This window comes from Pieris rapae, chromosome 7 (genome assembly GCF_905147795.1).
Source record: "Pieris rapae chromosome 7, ilPieRapa1.1, whole genome shotgun sequence".
Taxonomy (NCBI): Eukaryota; Metazoa; Arthropoda; class Insecta; order Lepidoptera; family Pieridae; genus Pieris; species Pieris rapae.
Window position 1 is genome coordinate 5072641 of NC_059515.1, and position 12834 is coordinate 5085474.

At 30.4% G+C, this 12834-nt stretch overlaps 1 protein-coding gene across 10 annotated transcripts in view; it reads right to left on the reverse strand.

Annotated features, from left to right (window-relative positions):
• Positions 1 to 3732: 3732 nt before the first annotated feature.
• LOC110995084 overlaps positions 3733 to 12834 on the reverse strand; it is a 30321-nt gene continuing 21219 nt past the window's right edge. For 3 of the 10 annotated variants that reach the window (XM_022262067.2, XM_022262070.2, XM_022262065.2), the window contains exons 2-3: positions 5177 to 5302; positions 3734 to 4703 (exon numbers count right to left, since the gene is read on the reverse strand). In XM_022262067.2, coding sequence (XP_022117759.2) covers positions 4435 to 4703; positions 5177 to 5302 — 395 coding nt within the window. In that variant the 3' untranslated portion in view covers positions 3734 to 4434. Of the gene's footprint in view, positions 4704 to 5176; positions 5303 to 7473; positions 7751 to 9261; positions 9534 to 10497; positions 10707 to 11474; positions 11591 to 12116; positions 12251 to 12834 lie in introns of those variants that run through there. The other 7 variants (XM_022262064.2, XM_022262062.2, XM_022262063.2 and 4 more) reach the window with 6 other exon arrangements.

The window sequence follows — 12834 nt, forward strand, 5'->3', positions numbered from 1 at the left end:
CAGATGCAATACTTGCATTCAACATAAATATTAAACGAATTTATAAATAGTTTTGATTTCTAGCATATTCTATATTAGAAACGTTGGTATCTTGATTTTCTTAATTTCTTGTGTTTTTCTGGGATTATTTTTCAACCGACATGCCAAGTTAGTATTTAGTTGTAAAAAAGCGATAAAAAACAGGTTTTAACTATAATAAATGGTTGTCGATGCGAGACGAATTCGTAAGACAATTCAGCACAAATTTCACGGTCAGACATAATGATCATCACGTTGGTACTGACAACTGATTAAAAAAACTACAATTCATTGTATCAAGCTTTAACTTCAATAGAAATATAATAATAGTTAATAATATTTTGATATAATTAATATTTTTAACGTTTTGCTATTTTGATGCGCAAACTCAAATAGATACACAAATTTACTGTTGAGAATTTAATATAAATTCAAAAAAATGTTTCGCTCTGCTTAGATGATAAATATTGAGAATAATAAAAAAAACGACGCTAGAAACTACACATGTTAACATTCTCATTAAAATTTATTTAATCGTATTTGTACTATATCCAGCTATAGTACTTATATACCTACAGTTCCCAAATTAAGGACGGAGAGTGGTCGAGAAGAATCAGTCCAGCACTCTTTTTAATCACATTTTTGGTGTACAAGAAAATTGTAAGGTACTGCCACCATCACACAATGTATACTTAATATACAAACAGAGAAAATACGCTGTAAAATATGCCCTGTCAAGTGTAATTAACACTTGCTGACAGCAATTACAGAAATAGGTGTAAGTTTTTGATACATTTGCAGTTTGTATATTGTGTTTAATACTGCGTACATAAATTTAATTTAGTTTTAGTTAATTAGTAATCAGTTTTGTTCCACATTTGATTTTTATATTACGTTGGTAGGTATTTTTCATTTTACTATTGACATTAACCATACGGCCACTCAGGAGTAAACCTTTTGGGGTATACTTTTGTTTAAAAATAACAGATTAAATGCAGCTGCACGGCTTAGTTATACATTTATAACTTATGTTTCGATAGATACAGAGAAAGATTTTAAGAGAATCTGATTGTGGGACGGGGCAACTTTTAAACGGTGACTAACGAGGAGAACACTTTCAAACAGTATTAAGCCCTATATGTTATTAGCCGTAAGCAATATAATTATTTTATATCAAGGCATTACCAAAAAGGTTCAATGCACTTTGTGAGCAAAGGGATATGTGCCAAAGAAGTCGACTAATAAATAGCAGGAAGAAAAAAACCATTGCATACGTAATTATTTACTAATTATCTATGTATAGAAGTGTCAATGACATATAAATTACTAACATGTCTTATTTACATAAAATACATGTAATTAAAGATTTTTTAAATGTTTTAATTAATCGATCTAAATTTTATATGGCTACGCATTTTCTGCGCTAGTTTACAAGTTACACCCAAGTTTAGTGTGAAATAGTGAGTACTATGTATTTATTATATTTATAATTCCATTTTCGTCTAGAATTCGCGGTGCTGAATTCGATTTCTAATGTAATTGTGAGGAAATAAACTCATAATTTAGCACTTAAGTCTTGGTCTGTCCTGCCCTATCGCCTTAAACCAAGGCTGGGATTTTCGATCGATCGGCACCGCAGGAAATGGAATAAAAAGTAGCACACCTCACAGACAACCTTGGGGACAAAGTCAGCATATAGAGTTCGCTGTTTTTTTTAAACTTGAGAGGGGGGCATACGAGCCTGCGGGATACCCAAAAAGGCAGTCATCGCAGCCCATAGACACCCATTTTGTGTGGGTGCGTTGCCAGCTTTTAAGGGAGGAGTACGCTCAAATTTTGAATTGTTGGAGGTTGTATCTCTTAGACCCCCGCCGGTAATCGATTCCACAGTTCGCTAGTTTGCAAAAGAAAATGCCTTGTGAAACGGACTGAGGAAGATTTCCAGCCATCAAGGTGATGTTGGTGAAATTTAGTATTCATACGGCTCGTACGATGCTGAAACAAGGCAGGAGGGATCATCCCAAACAATTCCTCAGAACACTCCCCCAGGAAACACTTTATATAAAACGCAAAGAGACGCTATGTCTCTGCGTAGAGAGAGAGAATCAAGCTGATCAGTAAGACATTGGTCATTGAAAATTCGACAAGCCCTTCGCTGAATTTGGTCAAAAGCAAGGAGGTGATATTTGGGAGCACCGGCTGGTATTTGGTTGCTGAGAGAGATTTACGCAAGCCCCATATGACCGACTGGCAAGTGGCAACGCATAGTGACATTCTCTTGTTTTGGATTCCAATAAAAAGGGTCAATGTGTCAGCGGCAGTGTAAATAAATAAGTTATTTAAGTGACATTAAGCTTGCTTGCTTTTTAAGACACACGTTTTTCATAAGATTTTCATAAGAGATTTAGTTCATTATAAACGTATACCTTGGGTGTTATAAATAAAGCTGTATCGCGTAAATTTAGAAATCCCTTGTTTTAAATATAACATACGTTATAATGATGTTCCTACCACTGGTAAAAATCGCCTCAAAGATATAAAACTTTCGTTCAGAAGACGCTAAGAAGCTATCAGCAGTCTGAAAAATAAAGAATTCTCAATACAATTTTTAAATTGTGTGTACCTATATACATATATATAACATTGAATCCATACAAGTTAAAATTCATTAATAAATGCTTTTTTAAAAAACCTAATTTAATAAAGGAAAATTTACAAAAGCAATGCGGTCTGTGAGCTTTGAGTCAGTGCTCTTAAACAATCCTTTAAAACAACTTTGTATAAACCTATTAACATTAATTGTGATCAATGTATGAACGACATTTCTCGAATGTTTTCATATAAATTACACATTTACTACGCGGAACTGCCATAGGAATGACTCAAAAAACACTTCCTTCCTTTAACTGAGTAATAAGAAAGGTGATAAATTATTATGTATTGTACTGTGGAGGTGATTGACTTTTGCGTATGGAAATATGGAAATTTCTTGTTTTTATCTGATATTGGATAAGAACTAAATTCGTTTTGTAGCAAATTGATATGAGAATACAATATATGTTTATATGTTTTGGGGTTACATATAGTGCAAGGGTTTTATATTTGAAAAAAAAAACAAAAATTATTTGGTTGATGATGATAAGATGTATATAAAAAAAAAATAAAAAAAGGAATTTGGTTGATTCGCGACGCGACCATTACTAACGTCAGCTTGGCTATTCAGAAGAATATTGATACACTAATCAGCTCCAATTGGCACTGTATAAAGTGCGTGTTCCAATAACTATGATATCATTGGTGAATGTCAATTGATAGTTCTTTGGTGCTAATGTTGCAGACATGGAATTCAAGACGAGTCAAGATGCTATCAATTAATCGGAGATAAACACATACTATGACGTAATAATATTAAGTACCTGGATGACAGAGCCTTGCTCGGTATTATTTTTTATAAATTATATTTAAGTACGAATTACATACTAATAAAATGATGAAATATGAATAATTTTTCGATCTTACCGACAGATTAATTATTTGATTGATTCCTAGCTAGATCGATTTATCGCCCCCGAAACCCCCCGTATACTAAATTTCATGAAAATCCGTGGAGCCGATTCCGAGATTCCAATTATATACTTATATACAAGAATTGCTCGTTTAAAGATATAAGATTAAATAAAACACGGCTTCCTTATTTCTAATATATTTTATATATAATAGATATTTTACAAAATATACATCTAGACCTTAAATTACTATATTTAAATATTGCAAAACGTCCTCTCTATTGGTTTACGAATAATACTTGGGAAATTAATAAAAATCAGTCTTGCGTCCTCAAAGACTGAAAATTATTATTGTTATCTCAAACGTAGTGAATATTTATATACCATAATTGTATTAGCCTCAAAATGGTAAACATTGACTTAAATACTTGCTAGGGTAACATTTCAAGTCAAACATTAATGCGATTACGTTTTTGACATGGGTACCTAAGTCTAAGTAAGCTTTAAGTCTCGACTCTGAGTATAACCCAAAAATACAGCAACTTCAAAAGCCAAACTTTGGCACTACGGCATTCATAAATTACATTTTAAAAAGTTCATCTATCAAAATGTATCATTAATGCCATACATAAGAGGTAGTAGGTATTGAAATTCAATTGTATTGTATTACATCAATACCACATTTAAACAAATACATAATACAGTAAACCTCTTAAATATCACGAAGTGAGGTTTACATAGCCTCTAGGTAAAATAGTACCAAGATTATCTGACAATATGATAAAAATTTGGGTCAATGCAGTAATTAACAATAATCAAATCTAAAGAGATTTGCGCAAGGTTAAACATTGCAAAATTATAACATAATCTTGGTGAATTTTACCTTATCCATTTAAAAATATTTCCATAATCACGAGGAGGCGGCTACTGGACGTGTTTCATCAACAGTAGTTATCGTTGTTGTGCTGTTAATGACGGTATGTGAAACATTCGTAGGGTTATTTGAGTCGACTGCGACCCTAGTATCAACGTTAGGAATATTTGACGTAGCTGATGTATTGGTATTGCTCTGTGTTGCTAGTGCTGCAGTAATGGGTTGGTTGATGGGTTGGCCAGGAGGCTGGTAGCTCGGGTAGTGAATACCAACTACTTCTTCGTAGCTTGGTGGCGCCATCGCCTCTGAAAATTTAAAAATAATTTATTGCCCTATTGCAGTTATCAAGTCAGAAGCGACGCGGGCTTCAAGTTGTGATTTTTAATTTACTTATGTCTTCTATATCTCATACAAAATCATATTAAAAACCTTACGACTTTAAAGTATTCTATCGACTTTATAATATTATTGTACGTTTATATAACTCGACAATTGAAGTGATTTTTAATAATCGTTGTCAAATCAAATCAAAATATCTTTATTCATATAGGTAAACTTTTACACTTATGAACGTCAAGAAAAACAAATTAAATTAATCGTAAATTTACATTTACAACCAGTTCGCAAGTCAAGGGCGTAGAGCGGGTAAGAAGAACTGGCAAGAAACTTTCCGCCACTCTTTTCGACGAGAGAACTAAACAATTTGACGAACATGACATTCATGTAGACCATTTTTTTAAATTTTACTTACTGAGTAGTCAAAATAAATAATATTTACCATATTTAGGTGGTGGAGGTAGATTGGCTGGGCTGACGTAGATTGTAGGCTCCGCTGCTGGAACAGTGGTCTGGGACCGGGAGCCCATATACGCTCGTCTCTGTTGTGGATTTCGCGTCTTTTGTCCTGGAAAGAAGAAAGAAATAATAAGAATTTGGTTGCAGCATTTTAAAAGGAATCCAGAAATTCTCTCTCTAATCTTAATCTCTAATTCTATCTCTTTTAATGTCTGAAAATGGTATAATACCAATTTTCAATATTTTTTTAATACTTAATTACAAAGGATTTTAAGGAGTTTAAGGATTTATTTTCTCTCGCTATTAGAGCTCACAGGACAATTACTGACGTGTTCACAAATTGATAAACCCAGTTTTCATCATAAGTAAAGTCTCCAGAATCTAAGCACCTATTAATTGAATATATGTTTTCTTTTCATACTAAAGTAATTTGATCGCTCGTAACTTATATTTTGACATTTCAATATCATTGATATCTAGTATTATGAATAATTTTGGAGTAAAGACGTCATAAACACAAGAATTGTTGGGTATCTGTGATTAATATTGATAAATGTCTTACTTGTTATTTGGATTCACATAATGCCGTAAATTTTAGTGCACGCTTCAGATAAGATAAATCCTGGCTTTAAGGATATTAAACAAAAACAATACCAAAGGAATTTTTGTATTACACAACGATTATATACACAACATCCAATTCATTCAAACATATTCTATGCCGACGAAACTTACTACTACTAACTTTAATTCTCTTTTTATTAAAATACCCATTAGTAATAATTGGTTATCATTTAAGGAAACATGAATAGAATTATCATTAATTAGAAATATGATAGTATATAATGATAACATGAAATCTATGTACAATGACAATAACGATTCGTATCTTCTGCTAGCAAAACATATTTATTTATTAAAGTTTACCACATCATCTATCCAAATTATATTACAATATATCTTTTCTAAAATATATGATAATTTTGGTAAACATATTTGTAAAATAAATAAAAATACCATCAAAACAGCGGAATAAGTATGAAATAGTTACTAATAATGCTTTCTTTAAAATTGATTACCCCAATATAGAATATAATTACAATCGAAAATGCATCAAAAATATATGACAATTTTGTTAATCATAAATGTTACAAAAACTACGACGAAAATAGCGGATTGGGCATGAAATATAATAATAATATAATATAAATAATAATGCTTTATTTAAAATTGATCAGCCCAATATCGAATATATCCTGCACCAAATAGGTACTCTTTAATCCGTTATAATATAATATTGGTTTTTGCAGACGAAATTTGAAAAATTCTGTTGTGATTGTGTTATTCTTTATTCAGCCATTTAGCAATCTGTATAAGAATGTAACACCCGCTAAAGATCTCCGATCGCATAGTGACATCACATTGAATTTCCTAAGTCTATTCCAAAAAGGCATTTATCTCAATACGGAGTACAATGACCTGTTATATTCTAATCTATTGTAGTATGTAAATATCTGCGGACACTACAATGTAAGATACGGTCTTTCCAAATTTATTACGAAATTGTCACGCGCAGCCACAGTCTACAGGGGATATCTGCCTGTGTTCCAAGGGCACCTTCTACTTATACAAAAGTACCTTAAAATTTGTTAAATATACAAAGAAAAAACAATACTCACAAAAATTTACAGTACTCCATATTATGTTACTTATATTTAAAACTATTCATAGTAAATGGTAAACACTAAACAGGCAATAAATAAACGATTTTGCAGGTGCCAAACAATTTCATATTAAATAACGTTTGAAAGGTAACGGTATAAATTATTTCAGTTTGGAAAGACTCTGCCAGTACTTAATAAATGAGACATGGAATTTTTAAACTTGGTCGAAAAACGCGGCTGAAGCTTAGCACTGTTCTTTTGAATCTACCGTTTTTAAGATTTTAGTTCAGCGAATATCAGAAAACATCATATAAATAATTTTGTTTAAAACAAATTTTCTAAGTTGATCGTACGGGTCTATGACATATTTAACAATAAATCCACAATCAAAGTTATAGTTTTTTAACTTGATCTTCTAAATGGCATTTACATTTATATTAAGTAATCTAATTTAAAAAAAATCGGAGTACAATGAACTTTTATATTGTAATCTATTGAAACAAGCAAATACCTGCGGACACTGCAAGCGGGAAATTACATTTAGTTATGTACTGTATCGGTCAAGCTAATCAGATAATTGGTGTTATTGGTGAAATTTAATAAATGTAATAATTACCTCTTTCTAACATTCGTAGCAATATGGAGAAGAGAATAGCAATTGCCATCGTTACAATTAAAACGACGACACAGAAGATGAATCGTTGAAATTGCGTTTGAAACATGTCTTCATGTACAACATCAGTAAATATACTTGTGCAGTTAATATTCGAACTATCACACATTTTAATTTATATAATAGAAAATAAAGATCAAAGATGAGATTCACTTCTGACCCACACAGACTATGGTAGAAATCTACCCGCAAACGTATTTTAAAACTTTTTGTTCACAGGTTATATTAAAAAATACTTTTTGTTAAAAATCTTTTTAGAGTTTAATAGACAACGATTTTTGTCGAATAAATACAAAATAAGAGGTAGCGTTCTTATATATGATAGGGATTTTATCATTGAGATTAAAATAATCAAGTAGGTTATGCACAATATAGGTACTGAGGACAGCCCAAATCGATTCTAGATTTATAATTCAGGTTATGTATCAATTGTTATCGAATGTAAATATATTGTTCATGTTCATCCATGTTCGACTAGCGTTATCTAAAAGCAATATTTTCAGTAAAACCGTTAAAAGTTAATTCCCAAATCTTTATTACTCGTGTCAGTATTTATATGCACTAATATAAATAATTATTGTACCTATATTATATTAAAAATTTAATTGTAAAATTTGCTATTAAGAAAATTAAGAAAATATGTCTAGTGGTTTCAGTTTGAAACGACTGTATCAAATACATATACTTGATCTATAAGAATTATCCTAATTTACATTTCGAAACCGGCGCTATATTTGAGGCATAGACCTAAACAAATGAAGCCTAACGCCAAAATCCATGAAGAGTTGTGCCGCAGTGTTGTGTTATCTTTATTAAAATGTTATCATCAGTATACTACTTTTTTTTTAATATAATATTTTTTTAATGTTTTATAGCCAATTAGGTAACTTTTCCCACAATAAATATGATAACATGATTTGTTTTTGCAACGGAGTTTTAGAGACTTGTTGTAATACGGTTAGTAAACAATTTTAATACAAATTTGTTGTGTTTTATTTTGTATAGTAGGAAAAAGACGCTAGTAATCATGTGTTATGCCCAGATAAACAATAAAATATCAAACTTTAGGATATTATCAATATAATCTTAGGTAGGTTTACATAAGTCATGTGATTAAATTAACTATATTATTGTTTTTATAAAATGTGATAAAGAGACTATCATTTACGTCAAAAGTATTATCAACGTCACTGAGATGGTATAAAGCTTGTGCGTTTTTAAATTTATGACAATTAAACCTACATCAATTGTTTAGCCTCCAGTGTATTGCGCCGAGCAAGTATTCAAAATTTTTGATTTTCTTAAAACTTTTTTCTATTATTGTATTATTCTCCTACCTGTTTTTGCAACTTCTCCAATATTATTTGCAGTGAAATTTAACAATTGTATTAAGGTGTTCGTAACGCTTGTAGTCCGATGTTTACGATAAATAAAAATGTAAGATAAAATAAATTTACTTATACCTGTTTAGTTTTATTTAAGTCCTCTAATTACTCTTATAGTTTTAAAGCCTAACCTATACGAACAGGCTTTCGCAAGATCACGCGGTTTCGAAAAGTTTAAATGTTTCTGCGTATTAAAAAATCTATAGACATGATTTACAAAATTAAGATTTAACAATAAATACACTTCCCAAATTACATACAAGTACCCAATCATTATGTATTTGGACCAAACCACATTAATAGTGAATATTGCACTTAATTATATATTAACTAAAGAAATACATACGCAAAGTTAGCAGCCGTAACATGAAGTACAAAATGAGCCAAATAACTATGATTATGATTAGCACCAATAAGTACCACATCGCCATCTGAGTTGTACTGACGTCGTCGTTTCCCTTCGGGTTGTCCGGATGAGTTTCCTTCGGAAAATCATAATCCGGAATCCCATATTGGGGCGGCATTTTACACTTTCAAATGTTTGCGTAACAAACAATTTAAGTGATCAAAATACAATTTTAAATTATTGGCATTTTCACAGTAAGAACGCTCTATTACTGAGCTATTCGATATATTGTTGAGTGGTGTGATAAAAAGATTTATCTGATTGACACTATCGCGTTGTCTACAGATATTTTTGAATTTGATCAATATCATGGAATATAATTTCGGTGAGGGAAATTGAATAAAAACAAATAAGACACTGTCATAATACAGAATATTTTGGTGCACAAATTATTTGAATGGTATTAAAGAGTTTAGAAAACAGTATAAAAAATTGTTTCCTTATAACAAAAATTGAAAAACTGAGTTGCACAAGGTTGCACATCATCCTTTAAAATAACAATGAACAATTCCAAGTATTTCCACCGCTAAGTATTGATATAAAATGGTAAGATAAAATATGTGATTTTGATATCATATTATCTCGTGACCAATTTTTTTCGAAGCCAAAATGTTACATAATTTCTAAATAAATGAACTATGGCTATCAAAACTATTAGATTTAGACATACAGTTCATAACCAACGAATTTAACATTTAAATTTATATTAACGATTTGAATGAAAATTTATCTGCAAGCAAGGTTTCTCGGGCTATACGTTACAAATAATTTAACTTCATATTACTAAGCGTTAGTTCAGTTACGTTGACGTCAGATATAGTAAATTAAGATCTTGTAGAAATAAATTCGATAAGGTTAAAGCAGACAGAGTGCAGACAGAGAACACGCTGCCTGCGAGTGATTCTGAACTCATGTGCTCGAATCCCGATACATGAAGAACCCGATGGATGAACAATTCTCACGTGTACTGTGAATAATAACATCGTAATAGCATGTCTTAGTCCTCAATATTAATATATAGCACAGAATGATAAACTTGGACAAATAGTTTTTTTTATTAAAAATAATGCAAAAAATCACATAACCCAATCGAGTGAATGTTGTATTCACTCGATTGGGTTATGTGATTTTTTAGTTAGATTCTTAAGTTATTAGGTAGGAAGGGTTGATAATTACCTAGTGAAGATATTTTTATGCACAGAATAACAAAGGACATAATAAGAAGCGTCGAAAATACTGATATATAAATAAGTGAACCAGTTGTAATTTCATTCTGACTAGACGTTATCTCACTTGGAACAATCATGATTACACTTCACTTTAAAAATTTATTATCAAACACTAACAAGAAATTTAGTGAGATATGTTACTATAAATGGCGTCACTAATTTGTTAATAAAAACTAATTGGAGCCGAAATTTTAAATAAAAATATTTTTTTACATTGCTCTTCTGTATTGAGAATGCAAATAGAATGCTAAATCTGGTTTATCTTATACAATCTCTGGTGTATCGTTTATGTACTGTAGGGCATTTTTCAAGAGTTATCTGACAGTTTTTTATCTATTAAAATAAATTACGAATAGCAAATACTGGATAATAATGCATGTGAACATCTAAACTTAACAAGATATTTATCATAACGGGAAAAGTCGACTTTTTTCGACGAGACTTTGACGAAACGACACTGGCGAATTTTGCACCAATCCCTCGTCTTGTGACCCTCAATAAAAGAGGTGCTTACGTCTCCATATATATTCTATCACGCCATAAATTGTATAATTATATTATATGATACATACATAAAAAAGATTATATTATTTATGAATTTTAATAAAACCATCTGTACCCACAGATGGTTTTATTAAAATTCATATAATTCATAAAATTCAAGAATAGAGATAGATAACGAGTTTGAGAAACTTATATCCGAACATCTTAACAAAATTATTAATTATCAACTCAATAATAATTGTGGTAAAAATAAAAATATTATAGTGGTAAGCATTGACGACTTGTTAATTGTCATTTTTTTAAGATATGGGATTCCTATATGCAATATTAAATACACCATACAAATTCATTTCTAATGACGTCACACCAACAGTTTTCTGAGACGTATTAGGGCTGGTATATGTTTATAAAAAAACTTACTGTATATCCGTATCACAATAAGGCATAATATAACTAATAAAACTGCAATCCAGAGAGTTAAAAGTAGGTACATTTTTCACGCAATTTGTCGCAACTCTCAACGAAATACTAATCTATCGGCAATTTTCTATATATTTTCTTGTACATAGATAGTTAATTAATCTTATCAGCATATCATTGTATAAAAATATGACTCGATAATTTCGATAAATTTAGTGGATAATAATTAAAACGGAAACATTTTTAAGTTTGAAATTCAATTGTATCGATGACGTTATATTAAAAGGAATTTAAGTAACGAATGATTATGATTATAATACATATTTGATTTGATATACGTTTCTAGAATATTTCTGAAATTATTAAGAATTCATTAGCGGAACTATGTTAGCCGTTCCACAGTTTACTTATACATTCTATCAATACTTCGAAAAAATGGAGCCCAACAGAGTCATTTTAAGTACGTATATATTATGTTTACTTTTTCTTTAGTCGATAGCTTGTATCATGTTACTTAGTTGAAAGTACGCGCATATTATGTTAGTTAGGTAAATAAGGAAATGACGTCTAAGATTCGAACTCACGAGCTGGGATACATTCAACTAGTCGATGGAAACATTCAAATAATGCATAAATACTCACCAAAATATCGTATCAAAACCCCGTAGAGAATCCAAAAAATTAGAATATTAAAGCTTATAAAAATCAATAAAGAGGACAAATTCGACATTATCGTTTCGCTATCGAAAACAAAATATTAGCAGGTATTCATTTTATCACTCGCTATCTATCATAAATAATTAGAGATAATTTATCGATTAAAATTCATATAGCATATTGCAAGCTATATTTGAAACACTGTAAGACTGTGTCACAACTTTAATATTTATTGCAATATAGGAATATAATGGATGGGAATTGACACGAGAAGCCTCCATATAGGCACATTAAAGTGTTTATTTTTTCATAAGGTATTAGCAAAGGCTTTACAAAGAATCTATAGACAATAATAAACATAGCGTAAAATTTCAACGATAATTTGTTGTAGAAAGTTTCGCCTGTCAAAAATATAAGCAAAAGTATAATTCATGCGTATTTGCTCTAATTTTACAACAGGCAACATTATTTAAAAAAAGCCATTGTCGGTGTTGCTATGATTAAAAAAAGGTGATTGCCATTATTATTTATATGTTTTTTTTAGTAGATTAATGATTATTACATTCAAAATAGAATTTTCGCTTTATAGATATCGTTCATATTAAAAAGAAATATATAAAAATACATTTCAAAACTAATTATACCACAAGGTTAGGTGGGATTGAGAAAATAGTAATGAAACGATACCTCGCTAATTATTGTT